Genomic DNA, 18,901 nt, shown 5'->3' with positions numbered 1-18,901 from the left:
TTCGTATATATTCTTTTCTTTTAATCAAACTTTGAGCATATACACATTGTATGAAATACAACATTACCAAAGCAGTTAGCATATAAACAAACATGTAGAAAGGAGAGAGCCTAACAAAGGAAACAGACAGGTCGTGTCCAATTGGTTAAAACAAAACAGTGTTTGAAACAGCCGCTCTGGCAGACATTGGCTTTCAATGAGAATGAATATGTGCAGTTTGTGTATTTGTGATTTTATTTGCTCCGTAGACTTTCCAAACTGGTACCATACAAACTCTAAATGTCTATCATGGCTGCTTAAGATCCTGATCAAACAAAGAGGCCAGACAGACCCTTACACTGCAAATCTATTTTTTCATAACTCTCAGTCCTTGTGATGTACCCTCTTCCCAGTCAGTCTGCGTCTTTGCTTCTTGCTGGTCCTCCCAACTCTGTTCTTCTCAATTCTGCCTTTCTTGTCTGTGGCAGCTGGCTTCTTGTCTGTTGGCCGGCCTCGTCCTTTGCCTTCCTGCTTCCCTTTCCTGCTTCCCTTCCGCTGTGTCTGGTGAGCGTGGAGCGAGGCGTTCAGTGAGCAGATTCTGCAGAGAGGGAGGAGGGGGGATAATAACGTGTGAGAATAACTTGCCACCACAGTGCTCATATTGTTATATAGGCATCATATTAGACTAAATTAGCTGTCAGAACTGAATACAGAATGAGAATAGAACAGGAATTGGGGGCTCATTACTATTCATTAGCAGGGCATATAGCACAGTTGTTGAGGAATAATGCAATTTGCATAAATTATTACCCGCTTTTTAAAATCCTCCAGTGATTATGACCATTATCAATAACACATAAATGTTATTGATAGACACGTCAAATGACACATTTTCATTTTTTAGGATATGAAGCCACAAATTGTGCATTCAAATATTTTAAATATTATTGACAAGGAAAGAGTACAAGTGTTTTTCATTAAATGTGAGTGAAACACAACATACTTTTTATTGAGGATGGGATTCCCAGATTTCTTTGGCATAGCGCCCATTTTCTCCTGCTCCTCCACCACCTCCTCCTCACCATCCTCAGTAACCTTCAAAAGAAAATGTACAGTTTGAATATCTTTCAGAGAAACTATTTCAAAACACAAGGGACGTGGAAATCTGAAACAACCGCTTTACCTGATTGGTTGCTGGTGCAAAGAGGCTGGCCCCTGTGAGGTCAAGGTCACTGATGGTTGTTACGGTAACAGTATGGTTGGGGTGATCGTACTGTACAGACTCGGTTGTGCCCGTTATCACATCCTCCAATTCATCTTCTTCATCATCATCCTCATCTGTGTAAAATTAACCATAACAATAATAGTAAGTAAGCAGATGAAATGGATTCACACTACATGTTTACTTCTGGTTAAACCTGAAATCGCAGATAAGGGCAAGTGAAGGCATCCAACAATATTCTGTCAAGCTTGGCTGACATGTTTGATTATTTCGCTCAAACTCACCGAGAGCCTCTTTTCTTTCCTGCAGCAACTTCAAATACTCCTTGTGTCTCTGGAATTAAAGAGTAAATATGATTCGTGCCCCCTTCTGTCCACATTGTTAGTATTCCCTTCATCAAAAACGCTACTAAAGTGACACGTTTTACACACCATGACTACTTAACACTTAAATTACATTTTGTGCCTTCTCTTAGCTGGTGTTTACCTCTTCTTTGACTCTCTTCTGCTCCTCCTTTATCTTGTTCTGGATTTCCACCACTGCTGCTTTCCTCCTCTCCACCTTTCTCTTGTGGAATCCTGTCAGATAATCCCTGCAGGAGATACGATAAATCAAACAGATGAGTACATTCATGACAAGTCACTTGTCGTCACTTTCTTGCATTCACCAATACTTAACTACTGACAGGATTAATGGGAACTTGGCAAACCAATTAGAGGTGCACTAAACACATTTCTCAAAGACAGAGAGGCAGGATGATGTGGTTTATGATTCTCTATCAACGATGAAGCCATATCATACAAGCTGACCATGTAAATGAGACCTACCTAGCAATCTAGCTAGTTTAGCCAGAGATGCTCTATAGTTAGCTAACGTTAGCTTGCTATGCGTTGGGACTCCTGTGCTGTTTATAATATGCCAAACTCACTGTCGCTCGTTATCGTTGAACATGACCACGCATTTTTCTCTTTTCTTAGATCCAGGTTTAAATTTATCATGCTTCCCTTTTTCCTTTTTGTTCCAGTTCTTCAAGTTTTTCATTTTGAGAACACGTGAGCTTGTTTTTCAGCTGGCTTTTTGCTTCAGAATATCCTGCTTCGTATGTGCATCATACAATGTGGTCCGACTGGGACAACCTCCCAAGCACTTTGGTTCTTTGAAATTGTGGCCATTCTCTCCAATGCCCAGTTATAGAAGAGTAATTGAAAAAAGTGCATCGAAATGAAATGTTATTCAGAATTCTGATACAAGTAAAATAACATTACCGTGCATACATTACATTAAACATTAATAAGTGTACAACTTTAATATTGCAACGATATTTATGGACAATGTGTTTAAAATACAAAAAGCAATTGGCTGCTATCAAAAATGTAGCACTGTTGAAACCAAAGCCTACCAGGGTGGAATAATCTGTTTGGTGGACACTGGTCACACTGCTCTGGTGTAGGCAATGTAGCTGTGCAAGTTTCAAACAGAGACCACATTCCACTCTGAACATGAAACCGGGTAGTCAAATACTGGGAGCCACAGTCTGCTGTGACATTCCTACAGATTAATACAGAGAGCGAGTCTGGAGACACAATAGTTATTTCTACTGTGGGGAGTGGCTGTAAGACACCACTATTCAGCCCAAGTCAAAGAAAAGATTTCAGCAAGGGGAGATGGAGACAGAAAAGGAGGGCACATACATCATGAGCTCAATAATAAGGCCAGGGACTGAGGAAGAGGGAGCCGAGGGGCAGAGAAAAAGAAACAGCAACTAGCTAAGCAGGAATAGAGACCAGTGAAGTGTGGGTGGTCTTCTTCCCCCACCTTCAGGTGGATAAACAAAACCAATGTATTTTTGTTGACCAGCCCATTCGCTAGTTCCAGTGAAACACCTAAATAAGGATCAAGATGAGTGTGTGAGCGTAATGCAGAACACTAACATTGCTTTAACAGTGTTCTGTCTAAAAACATCTCGTTTTGGCAACATCCTTTTTACTGTAGCATCCCTACTGCTTGGCATTTATAGCAATTTAAAATAAGACACGAACACACACATTCTGTCCATGGCAATCTTTTATTAAAAAACTAAATCATACATAGAAATCCAGAAAACAATACATAGAGGAGAAAACATTAGATGAGATATTTTGTAACATTAGAAATCGTAGTAAATCCATTGACTGTAGATGGTTGGTTGTGCAGCACGTACTAGCCCACACTAACCAGTCTGATCAATTCAATCTGAAATAACGGTGCAGATACAAGGGACATGGTTGGGTAAATTGACACCATACAGAGGTTGAACTGGAAGACATGCAGTCAGTCTTTCTCATATTAGGGTAAAGTGTATAAACACATTTCTGTGCATTGGAGTTCATGTCAAAAACACTACAATGTGCCAAATATTGATGACCTATATACTGCCATACTAATTACTTGGACAACATTACTGCATAATTTTTTTTTTATTTTTTTTTTAAAGTCACTCCAGCAGGTTATATCCCTAGGTTGCCTTGACAATATAAAAGAATAAGGAAACAAGATTGCGCAAAAAAAAAAAAAATGAGCATGTATAATATTACAGCCATTAAATAAGAAAATCAGAACACAAAGATGAGAATGACAAAAGTGACAAAGTCTAGCCAACAGACAATACAGTTAAAAGCAATTGGACAGATTCCACAATGATAGTTCTGACACTGAAAACATACCTAAATAATTGTTAACTACATCAAGGCCATTATGCTCGAGAGCTTCCCAATCAGATTTGTCAGAATCAACCTTACTAGTGACAGTGACCGAACTGTTTGGTCAATAACAGTCAACTCACTCCGTCCCCGGGCTGGTGGCCAATACACAAACCATTTAACCTTCTAAGAGTTGATAGAACCTTCTTTCTACCCATTTGTTTCCCCTCTCGCATACATAAGAACATCCTGCTTCATTCTATTCAAGACAGCTGTCTCTACATGGCTACAGAATGTACAATCTATATACAATCACAAATGTGATACTGTGTATGCGACTGACTGCATATATATATATATGTGTGTGTGTGTAACCTGTAAAGAATTGGGCTTTGATTTTCCATTTAGGGTGATGCTCCAATCCATGAACCTTTTTTCTTGTTGAAAAATGAATGGCACTTTTACAGTGCTGGCCCATTAATATTGCACTGCACTGCTGAGTCTAAATAAAGCTGCTCTGTGTACTGTATGACTACTGTCAACTGTCACCATGCCAACTGGTGTGGTACTACAGTATATTGCGCTTGAGTACACTGGCATTGTACAGTCAATGAGGTAGATATAAATAGATACTACTCTGCACTGTACTGTGAGAAGCAAGTTATTTTGAATTGTACAGTAGAGGCTAGAGGGTGACTATCATAGCTAGAATGCACTGAAGCCACAGTCGGTCTCCTTGCGTTGAACTATTGTATTGGGCTGTCAAAAATACATACATTTTAAATGTATCATTGTGAAGCTTGGACGTACATGACATTTTAGCATTTAGCATCTAGAACTTGTGGAATGCCAGTGCATGTGCAGCACGTCATCTACCTGTGACATTACAGCTCTGTAAAAAAGCTTAAGACACAACGAGCACAACCTCTTGTGGATGAAGGTCCATTCATCACGGGGCAAAACTCAAAATAGCTGTTGGCTAATTAGCCAACCAAAGAGAGAGACTGAATTGTATGTGGATGAGACCCAATGGCAGCCATTTTGATCCTTTTTCCCTTTGGGGCCTATAAGCAGATTCTCTCTACGCTAAGCAGTGTTAGCAACATTACAGTGTTAGCATTATACCAGTGAGCATGTGAGAAACCATGTGCAGTGGTCCAGTGTATGGGCTGCATTATATAGATTCTCCTTCTGTGAGTATATGGGGGTGTGTTAGGCCTGTCTGACAGTAAATATGACACTGCCAGAATGTTAACCGTAGTCAATGTTCAGGTAGGCAGTGTGAAGATTGAAGGTCCCTTTTAGTATCTCTCCTGTACAGTGATATGTCCATGAGATACGACTGTTGGCGTAGTTGACTATTAGATGCTGTGTGGAAATGGCTGACTAGTAATTTATCAGTGCTATGTCTATAGGGCTAGGTGACTGTTCTGGGATCTGTATGAGTGGGCTAATTTCTAATATGTGGTGGAGAATAACTCATCACTGACCACTGATCAGGACTCTGAGTGAGTAGATCACAAGTCAGCGTTAATGTGTGTGGGTCTGAGCCGAGATCTGTCTGAGGGAGAATCATCAGGAGGCCGCGATGGTGGTGCCCCCGCTGAGGCGGAGCAGGATCTGCTGGCAGTCCTGTAGGGAGCGGCGGTCGCCCACACGCTCAAGGGTGCGCTTGGCCTCGGCCAGCAGGCGGGCGCGGTGCCCTGGTGGGGTCAGCAGGGGTAAGGGTAGGTGGCGGCACGCCAGCAGGATAGCATGAGCCCTTTCACGCTCACCCAGAACACAGTCACCCTCAGCTGCAGGGCAGAGGAGGAGAAGAGGGGAGGAGGAAAAAGTAAAGAAAGGTCAGTACAGTTGGAAAGCACTAAATTTGTTTTCATTTGACATCAAAACACATTTGATATCAACTTCAAATGGTATCATTCATGATAATAATTGAAGTGTGGGTGTCCTTACCCGTGGTGTATCCAGGGTTGTTGGTCCTGCGTCGGAGGCTGTGCTCCAGTAGCTGGTGTGTGCGGGTGGGACTGGCTCCAGCCATCAGCCTCACTGTGGTCTCATGCAGGAACACCTGGGAGAGGACAAGAGAGGGAACATACGTAATTACACCATAGATAGCCATGAATAATCAATGAATAATTCAGCAGGTTTGAAGCCCTAGTTACCTTGTGTTGTGCCTGTCTGTAGCATTGGCCCAGCCTTCGCAACGAACTCAGGTCCTGCTGGAATCCAGCCAATTGGGAGCTAGGGGCGGGGCCTGGCTCCCCATTGCTGCTGCTTCCTCTTTGCCATAGGCTGGTCCTGAGGGTCAGCAAGAGGTCACAGACCAGGAGCTCCACCCCCTTGTTATAGGAAAGACAACAGTAAGGCAGACATAAAAAAAACTTTTTAAAAAAAACTGTTGAACTACATAATAAATTACTACACAATGAGTTACGGAAACTAATAGAGGCATATGGGACAGTACATGCACCGTAAGCAGTGTCTCGACCTGGATATGGTATGTTGCAGGTGCCTGCAGATTTGGGAGGCCTCTGTACTGCACTGCAGACACATTGCACTGGGCTGCAGGATCATGCAATGCAACTACAATGCACCACAGCCACCCCCTACGCACTACTACTATACCTAGCTAGAGTCAGCTTGTACCTGTGCTTTTGTGAGTCAAACGAGCACCCATGCAACGGTCACCGTGTGCAGTATATGTTTGTTCATGGTGTGTGTGTGTGTGTGTGTGTAATATGACCAATGAACACTGTGAATCAACCAAACTCCATGACAACCTTTACTGCATGTATATACACAAAGGTTAGAGTTGGTTCAAATAGAAATTACAGAGAGTGAATATTTTCACTTGCATCCCAAACACCCGCATTTTGGGAGAGTACCTTGTTGAGCCAGTTGCCAGACTGGGCGGACAGGGGAACAGAGATGCTGGTGCGCAGGTAGCTGCTGGCCCTGTCGCAGTGAGACAGACAGGCCACCGCCCCCTCTCCCTTCAGAGGAGACAGGCTCATCTGCACCGCCTTACACAGCAGCAGCACAGCCTTGGGCAACGGATGACTGCAGGACGACAGGGAAAACATAGGATTATGGCAATGCTTCGAATGTCATTTACATACACATCACTGGGACCATGCTCCCACACTTCCAAGACATCTACTGAAAACGGTGCATGAAGAAGACCCACATCAAGGACCCCACATACTCCAGCCACGAGCTGTTCACTCCCTTACTGTCAGGCAGACGGTATCAGAGCATGAGGTCTGATACCAACAGGCTCAGAGACCACCTGCTCTTATTCTCCACACCTTAGCACAACTGATGTTACCAGACTCTTATTAAGATTACTAAATACTGCATAATTTAAACACTTGCCCCCTAATCCTCCCTTCCCCAAACATGTATAAATAATGGACACTAAATTGTACCTTCCTGTATTATACTTGTGCTAAAAATGTTTATTCTATTCTACTGAGCCATTTACTTTATATTCCTATTCTTATCTTTTATTATTTCTTATTGTTGTTGTATTGTCCAGAAGGAACCTGCCAGTAACAATTTCTTTGGACGGTGTACAGTCGTGGCCAAAAGTTTTGAGAATGACACAAATATTAATTTCCAAAGTTTGCTGCTTCAGTATCTTTAGATATTTTTTGTTTTGATGATACTATGGAGTACTGAAGTATAATTACAAGCATTTCATAAGTGTCAAAGGCTTTTATTGACAGTCACGTGAAGTTGATGCAAAGAGTCAATATTTGCAGTGTTGACCCTTCTTTTTCAAGACCTCTGCAATCCGCCCTGGCATGCTGTCAATTAACTTCTGGGCCACATCCTGACTGATGGCAGCTCATTCTTGCATAATCAATGCTTTGAGTTTGCCAGAATTTGTGGGTTTTTGTTTGTCCACCCACCTCTTGAGGATTGACCATAAGTTCTCAATGGGATTAAGGTCTGGGGAGTTTCCTGGCCATGGACCCAAAATATCGATGTTTTGTTCCCCGAGACACTTAGTTATCACTTTTGCCTTATGGCAAGGTGCTCCATCATGCTGGAAAATACATTGTTCGTCACCAAACTGTTCCTGGATGGTTGGGAGAAGTTGCTCTCGGAGGATGTGTTGGTACCATTCTTTATTCATGGCTGTGTTCTTAGGTAAAATTGTGAGTGAGCCCACTCCCTTGGCTGAGAAGCAACCTCACACATGAATGGTCTCAGGATGCTTTACTGTTGGCATGACACAGGACTGATGGTAGTGCTCACCTTGTCTTCTCTGAACAAGCTTTTGTCCAGGCGCTCCAAACAATCGGAAGCGGGATTCATCAGATAAAATTACTTTAGCCCAGTCCTCAGCAGTCCAATCCCTGTACCTTTTGCAGAATATCAGTCTGTCCCTGATGTTTCTCCTGGAGAGAAGTGGCTTCTTTGCTGCCCTTCTTGACACCAGGCCATCCTCCAAAAGTCTTCGCCTCACCGTGGGTGCAGATGCGCTCACACCTGCCTGCTGCCATTCCTGAGCAAGCTCTGAATTACAATTCATCTGATCACTCTTTATAACATTCTGGAGTATGCAAATTGCCATCATACAAACTGAGGCAGCAGACTTTGTAAAAATTAAGATGTGTCATTCTCAAACCTTTTGGCAACGACTGTATACCAGGTGTATCTCGTACATACAATTAATAAAACACACACAAAGTATACTGACTCGAGGGTATGGAGAGCTCTGGGCATGCGCTCTGCCTCTGCCAGCAGCGACCTCACAGCGACATCATCTCCTTGCAGCCAATGGGCAGCAGCCTTTAGGACCAATGCCCACCAGCGACTCACTGGGTCTGCCACTAAGCAGAGATTACATGACAACATTAGACTTCAACTGTGGCATCGAGAGGTCAAGCAAAAAATGTTCACATTATATTGAATAAGTCAATTATGTTAATCATAAAGAGTTTCTTTAGTGTTCAAGATACATATGAGAAGAATAACATCTATACACATTCACAGCCTCAGATCATCTCGTAGGAAACAAAGATGAGATAAATCTGTAAAGAAATCTGTCCCACACAGAACATGGTGTGGTTCACACTAACGTGTGCATTCCAGTACCTGGCATGGTGGTGTGATTAGGTGGGGCTGGGAAGGGAGGTGAGGAGGACTCCTCTGTGCAGCTGTTCAATAGCTGGAGAAACTCCAAGGCACTGGAGAACTCCCTGAGAGAGAGAGAGAGAGAGAGAGAGAGAGAGAGAGAGAGAGAGAAAAGAAAACAAAGTAAAGTAAACTATTTGCATAGGTAAACAGGAGAGTGACTGGGCACTGTGAGGACCCTGGCCTTACCCCGAGTTGTTCTTGGGCTTGTCTGCCTCCGTGTCAGTGGGGGGCTGGATGAGGGAGTGAACAGCTCTCTCCAGCAGCTTCTCACAGAAACAACGATGCAGCTGGGCGATGGGGTCAGCTAAAGGAAGAAAGAGAAAGATAATTAAAAGGCCCAATTGTTGCATGAGGGCATTTTTGTATACACTATTAGCTCTTCCGTCAACTTTATTGTTCATACCTGGGTCTCTCTGGGAAGTGTACACGCCCTCTCTGCTCTCAGACTTCACAGACCAATCACAGCTGAGGAAGAACTGCCTGCCCAATGGGGTGAAGAGCCAGTGCAGACAGTCAGGGATGGGCTTGGAGTCTGATTGGCTGGCCACACCCTCAGCACAGCTCAAAAGGTAACCCTGGGACACAGACATGTAGGGAAAGATGACAGTGTGTGGATAGTATCAGAGATATCATTACCATAGCAGTAATGGAGGGATGTGGAGGATTAGTAATGGAGGATGGAGGGATGCCCTGAGACACTCACAGGCAGGCAGGAGAGGTGGTGGCCCAGTACAGTGCGCAAAGCTGTTGCCGCGGTGACATAGATATGGGCCTGCTGGGTGGGGGACATCTTGCTTTGGGCGCTCTCACTGAGGTTGACAGCACTCATAGACAGAGACAGAGCCCACAGGCCACTGCTCTGGGGAAGCTTCCCTACACACACAGAGAGAGAGAGAGAGAAGTTCCAGACAGAGGATGGGGTACTACTGTGTTATGTTATCGTGTTTACAATGACAAATGATACTGACCTAGGCTAAATGTTCTAGACTATTCAGTGTTGTCACCTGTGAGTTGCAGCTGGCTCAGCCTATGGTAGACCAGAGCTGCGTCCCGGGAGCTGGTCTTGGACTCCTCCCCCTTGTGCTTCCCACCAACCTGGCGAACCAGCCAGCCCAGAGGGGTGGGGTGATGCAGACAGTAGCGAATTAGGTTCCAGGAGAGGGAGAAGAGGAGGTCCCAACTGGTGGTGGGCAGGGCTCTGGTCAAGACTGACAGGCAGGTTTTCAAACTGGCCACGGCTGCTGTATAGTCACCCTGTAGGAGTGGAGAGGTGGGAAAATCTATAAGAATACTTATGGAGCTTGGCATTCATGTACCTATAGACAGAGATGCTTTAACCAATCAGGGCACCAGTTTAAGAGATACTCAAACACAGGTACAGATAAAAACAATAAGGTAGGGGAAAATCCTACAGACATGAAGGGATGTGAACTCACTCTGTTGAGATGTAGGTCTGCTTGTTTACGCTGCCTCCAGAAGGAGACTGATTTGGGCGAGTGGAGGGGGGTGACAGGCTCCCAGAGGTAGAGGACCCTAACACAGCCCCACACTGCCCCAACACCGCTCAAAATCCATACCGTCAACCATGGCAACAGGCACCAAAGCCAGGTCGCTGTGGGAAAGAGAGGGAGGAGTCAGTATAAGATACATTTACTCCAATACATCCTCAAAACAACTCCCAAACGGGAACTCTTACTGGGAACTACTACTGTTAAGAAAAATATTGACTGACTATAATAGCCTATCGTGAATGTATGCATGCAATAGGACTTGTATGGTCAGTGTAAGGGTCAACTAAGGGGCTGACCAAAGTTGTGGGTCTGGCTGGGTAATGAGAACAGTGTCCTGGAGGCTCTGTGTGCAGATGTCAAGCCAGAGCTGCTCTGGGCCTCAGATCCCAGGAGAGAGGGCAGGGGGTTGACGGAGAGGCAGAAGAAGGTGAGGGCACAGAGGAGGAGACGAGAGCGATCCATCACTCCCACGGAAGAGGGTGAGCCAGGCTCACTCTTCACCTGAGTGAAGGAGAGAGAGAGAATAGTTCAACTACTATGTAAGTGTTCAACCTTTGCAACATTCAATTCAAACCATTTCCACACAACAAAAACATGACCGTTCCTTGGCTATCATCATCACAGTACCTGCTCATGGTCCAGTAAGGGACTGCCAGGCTCGGAGTCGATGCAGTATGGAGAGAACTCACGAGGAGATCCTGACCCAGACTCTGAGGCTGGAGGTGACATCATCAGCATCTCTGGTTTCATCTCCACATCGTCAGACAGCACCACTGACTCTGACAGAGAGGAAGTGGGAGAGAGCCCAATATGTTACAATATGTACATCCAATATGTACATGAACTGAAGTTGTGATGGATTAACTAGTAATAAATGGGGGACTTGCTGTTCTTGCTGTTCATCTTGAGGGCCAGGTTCTCCTGCCGTAGTTTGTGGTTGACCTGCTGCAGGTATTTGATGTAGTCGATGGCTTTCCTCAGCACTCCTGACTTGTGCATCTGCGTACAAACACATTAGCAATGTGTCAGTGTACATTTGGTGAGTGCCCTATACGTCCATTCCTCTGACTTCCATGTACTCTAGGAAGTACTCTAGGAAATACCAAGTGTCTGTGGTTTAGCATATAGCCTAATTAAGTTTGACATTCAAATTGTTCTAGCATGCTCCTCTGAGTTTCTATCGGACTTGGACCACAAAATAAAGCAAAACCCACTGTTCCTGTAAGGTCAAAGATAGTCAATATTGGATTATTGTATCACTTGGTTTTCCTGACCTTGGCGTCGCCACCCATGACCAGGTCTCTCAGCTCCAGGATCTTGTCATTGATGGAGGAGCGGTACCTCTTCTCGATGATGTTGTGGGTGGTTCTCCTCTCCCCCTCCTTCATCACCCCCCCTGGACCCATCACCATTCCCATCCCGTGGTCCATCACCTGCCTGTTCCCACCTACACAGTGGGAGGTGCCTGACGACAGCTGTTTGATGGGCAGCTTGTCTCCACCCCCCATCATGACAGGCACAGTGGTCAAGATGTTACTGCCCATCAGAGTCTGAGGGAAGAGTTAAGGTAAAAGTCAGTGGTGACATATGAAACAGCTAAGATACTGAGGGGGACAGAGCAGAGAAGCATGTTCAATGGAATTCTTTTCTCATCTCTATTTAAAGTACTTTTCAGTACAAGTTCAGGATTAATCTGGGTCTTCGTGACTGTCCCCATTAGACCCTGAGCAGAGAGAATAGAAAGGGAGAGAGCGAAGCAGACAGATAGTATAGAGACCTACCGGTACCTGTAGAGTCTGTGTCTGGATAGGATGGGTCAAGGTGGTGATCCCAGGGTTCTGCATGGTGGACAGAACCTGTGTCCCATCAGATTTCAGGGTGGTCAGAACCAGATTCTCAGTCTTCAGAATCTGAGGCTGGTGGACCAGAAGCTGAGAGAGACCAGGGACACTGGATCAGTTACAACCAGTGATGCCATACACAACACAAGGTCTATGGTTACAACATGCTAGGATCTGCACGTATTTAGAGAGACTTTATATAGATTGGATGCAGTTAGTTTTGATTAGGGACTCAAACATGGTAAAGTATGAAGCTTGATACTCACGGGTACCTGTTGAACCTGCTGTTGCATGGTGTGGACTGTAGGCGCGGTGGAGAGAGTCTGGATGGTCTGGCCAGTCTGCAGTAGTCTCTGGTGCTGGATGGTCATGGGTTGAACCTGTGGTGATGTCATTATGCTCTGCATCTGCGGTTGGAGGACTGAGGGGAAAAAAGAGAGTTATGTAGTATGGATACATTGTCAAAGAGCACCATTCATATAGAAAAACATGTAGGGCTCTGAATATCTTCACATGATAAACATCTTTAAGTGCATTTCTAATGAATAACCACCATTTCCCAGTGACCTAATCTTTTCAGAAAAATAAAAAAAAGTTGCTCTAACCTTGGAAGCTTGTTGTGGGACTCTGGTGGCAGATGACAGGGTTCTGGATGAAGCGGGACTGGCCGCCACTGGATGTGATCATCACCGTCTGGGCCTGGGTCTGGATGGGCAGAGCCTGGTTGTGGGTCTGGACCAGGGTGTGCACAGGGAAGCTATGCGTCTGCATGGGGATGCTCTGGCTATGGACCTGGATGGTGGGTTGCTGCTGGGGCTGGGGCTGGATGGCCTGCATCTGGGGCCGGGGCTGGAGCAGGGGAGGGGCGCGGATATGATGCTGCCCTGAAGAGAACGTCTGGACTGGGGTCTGTGGTGGGGTGAGGGGCAGGGACTGGGGGGCCAGTGTTTGGGTGGGGGTGAGGGTCACGTTGCTGTTCTGGTAAACTGTGGTAGTGGTCTGGGGTGTCTGTGGGGCTTGAAGGGGTGGGCGTGGGGTGGCCCCAGCACCGTTCTGTAGGGAGCCCGCAGAGGCCATCTGGTCCTCAAAGAGGTCGGGGAAGTCCCCCACCTGGTTGCTGACGAACTGGAGCATCTCTGAGGAGAGAGAATAATTCAAGGGGTTCATGAGTCTCTGGTTGTGGGTGAGCTAAAATGCACTTTATTCTTAGACATAAAATCATGTGCAATGGCAATTAATTGACTAGACAACAAATTTGACTTTACATAGTTAGCATAAAATTGGCTTAGACATAATCCATTGGTTAATATGGCCCTCTAGTGAGGTAGGGCTTCATTGTTGCAGTCAAATCAAATTTTATTTGTCACAAGTGCCAAATACAACTTAACCAACAACGCAGTTCAAGAAATACAGAGTTAATAAAATATTTACTAAATAAACTAAAGTAAATCTAAAAGTAACACAAGAAATGCACATAAGAATAAAGAGGTGATATACAGGGGGTACAGATTAGTAGAGGTAATTTGTAAAGTGACTATGCATAGATAAACAGTGAGTAGCAGTGTAAATAGGGCGAGGGGTCAATGTAAATAATCTGGTGGCCATTTGATTAGTTGTTCAGCAGTCTTATGGCTTGGGGGTAGAAGCTGTTAAGGAGCCTTTTGGTCCTAGACTTGGCACTCAGGTACCGCTTGCTGTGGGGTAGCAGAGAGAACAGTCTATGACTTGGGTGACTAGAGGCTCTGACAATTTTTTGGTACTTCCTCTGACACCGCCTAGTATACAGGTCCTGGATTTCAGGAAGCTTGGCCCCAGTGATGTACTGGGCCGTACAACCTGTCACAACTAGGGACTTTTCTAACGCCTTCAAAAGTCTGCCTTAAGGAGCTGGAGCTGCTAGCACTGCCCAAAATGATTATTTTTTATGTCGTATAGAGTTTTTTTTAAACAATCTTTATTAAGAACTGTCATTTTATTGTGAGGAACTGGAGTTTCATCTGACATTTTTTCAGTTTTGTCCTCTGTTCTGAAGGCACTGCAGATTATTAACCTGCATTAGAAATTGGCCTTGAGTGAAGACATCACAGGAAAGAGGAGAATCCAGTGACCTTCAGTAGAGATTTACAACAGTGACAATGCTGTTTACTGCCAGGGCAAGGTCACTGAAGGAATTAAGAGGTTTATGGAGTGGTGGCCTTGGTTTGATACACTGCTACTGTTCCGGCATTGAGTCAAGGAAGAGAGCGCCAGCTAATGCTTTGAGGAAAGCCTTCCAACGACTAGCCCTGAAAAATGGCATGGTAATCTAGTACAGATGCCCTGAGAACGAGGTAAAAGAGCATCCTGGTAAGAACATTACTTCAGCTACTGGTGGAGTAGGTCTTGATTGTGGACGGCTGTACTGATAAGAGCTGTGGAGTTGAACGTGCAGTTTCAAACCGGTCTTGCAAGAAATTAGAGTATGAGAGCCTACATGAGAGCCTACATGTTGAAACTGTTTCGAACGCCCTCTACTGCAGGATGTGTTTAACACTTGTCGATTTATCGTAAGACCACATGGTAGGCTAAATGTTCTCATGTGGTTTACCATTGTCTGGGGTGCATAACAAGCCTGTGATCAGTGGGAAGAGGGTGCCATTTCTCATTATTCAAATGACAGCTTTACATTTGACAATATAATTTTGTCCTGTTTAAAACTGCTGCTGTTAGCAATACTGCCAAAATCCCTTCTCTAATGACAACGTCTAAGACATGTCACCGTATACAGAAAGCATGTCCAGAGCATGGGCTTCAAAGGACTTTGGCATGGTCTTATAGATTCCACTGTGACAGGAGGAAAAAGTGTCCTGTAGGGACCTATGTATAGACAACGCTGCTAGACGATTCGGGGTTAAAGAATATTCACACTTTTATCAATGAGGGGCTGCAACCCTGAACTCACACTTGCGATAAAGAAAGGCTAGACACCTATGCCAATAAATGCATCGTCCTCCCATTTATGATTATGGGGACACCATTTATCAAAACGCAGCAGCCACAACTCTAAAACCCTTGGATGCAGTGTACCATAGCCTGCTTCGCTTTATCACAGGTGACAGGTTTAATATCACTGCATCCTTTATCAGAAGGTCAGAAAGACCTCAATTCCCATAATTCACTTAATTTCTCCTTTTCATTTACAAAGCTATTCTGCACAAGCTTCCAACATCTCACTTCTGTTAAAGGAATACTTCGGGATTTTGGCAATGATGACGTTTACCTACTTCCCCAGAGTCAGATGAACTCATGGATACCATTTGCATGTCTCTGTGTCCAGTATGAAGGAAGTTAGAGGTAGTAATGACTTGAAGTCTATGGGTATCTACTAGCATGCTAGCATTGAATTATCATGTGAGTAGTTTGTTTTCAGGGCACCATTGGGAATGAGACCCTGGCCTCCCCTGAATAAATAAAAGTTTATTAAACAATAACATTACTGTAGAGTAACATTACTGTAATAACATTATGGGTCGATTGATGAAGAAATGGCTTATAGGGTCCATCTTACAATCGAAAAGGCTTGGAAAAAAATAAGTGGCTAGTCTAATATTAATCATTTATTAGAATTGTCTGCTTCATCGACCACACCAGAGACAGACTCACATGCACACAGGCTCCACAGGGGTTTTGCTTTCAGAGATACAAAACAAAACAGAGCCCCAAGCCAATTGTGACAAAAATAACTAAAACTGTCAAAACTGGGACAGTTTCCTAGGGCTGCTCAGAGCAGAGAAAATAGGTTATGTAACCAGAGCAGCTATTGCATTGGGAATAGTGGGGAGAAAAGTCTAGTTAGTAGGGCCAGGATGATACCAGTATCACTCCTTAGTATTGTGGCAAGGAAACAAAACACATAGCGGATTTAACTTATTTAGGAAAACAGCCCTAATGTTGGAAACAAACATCATATTGAATTATTTTCCAAGCCTTGACACACTATATTTCACAAACAGCAGGATAGATACGGCTATGCAGAGACCTTCTGAGGGGATCCTTAGTTCCAAGACTTAAATAGCCTAGATCTCATAAAGGTATCATTAAAACACAGTTTCTAACCTATAGAGGCAAACAAAAGATTATACAGAGACGCCCACCATCAAACTATTTAAGAGCTTTAGACTACATCTGGGTACCCTTTTAAAAAAAAGTTTCAATTGCTACCCAATCATTTCCAATTTACCGATATGTTTTCCTTTACATAGGTATAACATCTGACCAATTCAACTTACCAGACCTTTATTGTGGGGAGGAGTACATTTTTCATAAATAATTTAAGACTAAATTGAGTTAGACTCATACACAACGTTCTCCTTTTCACATTATTTTGTTATACCCAAGTCAACTCTTCGCATACTTCTCTTTTTAACACTAAAGAGGGATTACATAGCATAGTCCCCGGGTTCTCTTAGTTCCTGCACTACAATGGGTCCCATTTATCCCATATTGTATGACAGCGTCACATCATTTCGGTGACTTAGCATTCAGTAATTGGAATCTGGTGACCTACGCTGGTCAATTCTGTGTCCAAAGCTCCATCCTTTCACAGTGTGCCAAGGGTAAAACTGCTGTTTTGATAAGATGGGAACGGTGATGTTATCTCCATACTGAGTCAATGTGCTGAGCCTATGAATGAGCAGGGTGAAGCAGACATGTTTTCCAGTCAAAAAACAGAAGGGGTATTAATGATGAGCCAGTAGACATTGTGAGTCACTTTTTTCTCCATTATTGATTAACAAACCCTCAATGGTATGACAGCCAGGAGAGGGGTAGACAAGCATGACAAAAAAACATCTCACAACAAAATGTAATGAAGAATATAGATAAATAGGAAACAAGTAAAACTAGGCTAATAAGCCATTGGGAAAGTATAAGGAACCTTTTGCCTACAGGTAATTGAATGACACAGCTCACAGTTGAGTCACACTCAGTTACATTTGTGGAGTTGTTTATTCACACACTAAACTGTTGCATGACCACTGTTCTGTAGGCCAACCACCCATTTAAAATATGCTTGAATCTTCACTGATGTCAAATGCGATTGCAATATTAAATAAGTGACACAGAATCATTTAAGCCAACTATTGTTTAGAAATGTAAAATTGTGGAGTGCTATGTGTATCTAAGTATCCTATGCAACGCCCCAAAATAAAGGGTGAACAAGTTCCAATCCTATGGCATCCACAATAGTTTCATGGTTGACGACACTGTCCTACTGCCAATATTTGACACAGACAGAAAGTATATAATTATTTATATACTCCTTTAATGTGATGTGCACCATAATTAGCTAATCTAAATACAGTACCTATATGTAATTGTAACCAATTGACTATCAACAAGCGGGCTTCCTTGACACATGATACAAATCACCACTCCCGGCCTTACCGCGACGACGACACACAATACTGTCAGAAAGCAGAAACAGGACACAAACTTTCGTGGACAAACACACAAAATAATTCCATATTCTCTCATCAATTATGACATAAATAGTAACTCACCATCGATGTCGCCCAGTGTAAATTCGTCCCCTAGTTCTGACAAAGTCGGATCCATATTTTCCATGGTCGAGATGTACTCCCCACTAACGTTACTGTCCATAATATTATTTAGAACTTCGCCTCCCCGGCTTTAACCGGAGGTTGCTGAAGGAAAGAACCAAGATGTCCAGAGATCTTTGAAGCGTTAACAACGCATAACGTCACTTTATCTTAGCTCTAAGTTTATTAAACTATCAGAGGACAGGTAACACCTCAACAATGCCCCAGAGGCCGATTTCTATTTAGATAAACTCATTTAGAATTTAGACGTCGCCATCTTGTTTCCACTACTTACGTCATTTACAAACAGCGTTTGTGAACCAGGACGACTCCTGATTGGCTTAATCCTGGCTGTTGTTGTCGTGAGACCAGGCACCATTGTCCAATAGAAATTTCACATTTACCGTGGCCTGATAGTACGTCAACGATCAGAAGCTTTCTTGAAATTTGCATTGACTCCGCCCAAATATTTTCTTTAAAGAAAGAGCCTATCCAAAGAGATTCACCCTAATAAATATTTAATGATATCTGACTTTATATATGAGCCCGCCCCATCTGAACAACATTATTAATGTTCTGGCTATCCCCAGATGTTACACCATTACCTACCATCAGGATGTGAATTACACAATAACAATTTAAAAGATCACTAAATACAAATTAATATTTTCATGTTTGTGTGAAGAAAATCCAGTTGTTAGACGGTGTGAAACTGACCTCAAGTATAAATACTTTAGTTACATTTTGTAAACACAAGTAACATTTTATACAGATTTTCAAAAAAATCAAGAAATACTGCCTTGTTTCATTAAAAAAAAAAGTTGCTTGTTGTATGACTGTTAGTATGTCAGCGACTGGAGTGTGATATCAAGATAAATGAAATAGTAACCAGTGCCCACCGCACATTTACTCTGTACCGGTACCCTCTGTAAAAAGCCTC

General features: G+C 43.6%; 2 protein-coding genes across 6 annotated transcripts; both read right to left on the bottom strand.

The window, feature by feature from the left end:
* On the bottom strand, window positions 1–2,371 carry nol12 (nucleolar protein 12). Of its 2 annotated transcripts, none has more exons than XM_020493641.2 (6): window positions 2,130–2,371; window positions 1,688–1,793; window positions 1,486–1,534; window positions 1,163–1,317; window positions 983–1,074; window positions 1–577 (listed from the first exon to the last, which is right to left on the bottom strand). In XM_020493641.2, the coding sequence occupies exons 1-6, from the start codon at window positions 2,240–2,242 to the stop codon at window positions 364–366; spliced, it is 729 nt and encodes a 242-aa protein (XP_020349230.1). In that variant the 5' UTR covers window positions 2,243–2,371; the 3' UTR covers window positions 1–363. The 2 variants fall into 2 exon arrangements, 1 of the variants encoding a protein (XP_020349230.1); XR_004210408.1 differs by having other exon boundaries at window positions 417–577; window positions 2,029–2,145.
* An 876-nt stretch (window positions 2,372–3,247) lies between these two features.
* LOC109898607 (sterol regulatory element-binding protein 2) lies at window positions 3,248–18,264 on the bottom strand. 4 transcript variants are annotated; one of them, XM_020493637.2, is made up of 19 exons: window positions 17,923–18,264; window positions 12,988–13,518; window positions 12,649–12,803; window positions 12,323–12,472; window positions 11,816–12,091; window positions 11,429–11,540; window positions 11,169–11,320; window positions 10,838–11,042; window positions 10,467–10,642; window positions 10,035–10,284; window positions 9,734–9,903; window positions 9,434–9,605; window positions 9,217–9,334; window positions 8,989–9,092; window positions 8,591–8,723; window positions 6,768–6,942; window positions 6,045–6,221; window positions 5,836–5,950; window positions 3,248–5,675 (listed from the first exon to the last, which is right to left on the bottom strand). In XM_020493637.2, exons 1-19 carry the CDS (start codon window positions 18,020–18,022, stop codon window positions 5,455–5,457), a joined length of 3,492 nt encoding a protein of 1,163 aa, XP_020349226.2. In that variant the 5' UTR covers window positions 18,023–18,264; the 3' UTR covers window positions 3,248–5,454. The 4 variants fall into 4 exon arrangements, with proteins under 4 accessions (XP_020349226.2, XP_020349229.2, XP_031683455.1 ...); XM_020493640.2 differs by having other exon boundaries at window positions 12,329–12,472; XM_031827595.1 differs by having other exon boundaries at window positions 12,655–12,803.
* Between the last annotated feature and the right edge of the window lie 637 nt (window positions 18,265–18,901).

Source organism: Oncorhynchus kisutch, linkage group LG6, assembly GCF_002021735.2.
Source record: "Oncorhynchus kisutch isolate 150728-3 linkage group LG6, Okis_V2, whole genome shotgun sequence".
NCBI classification, from domain to species: domain Eukaryota; kingdom Metazoa; phylum Chordata; class Actinopteri; order Salmoniformes; family Salmonidae; genus Oncorhynchus; species Oncorhynchus kisutch.
This window is presented reverse-complemented; position numbering and strand designations above follow the sequence as displayed.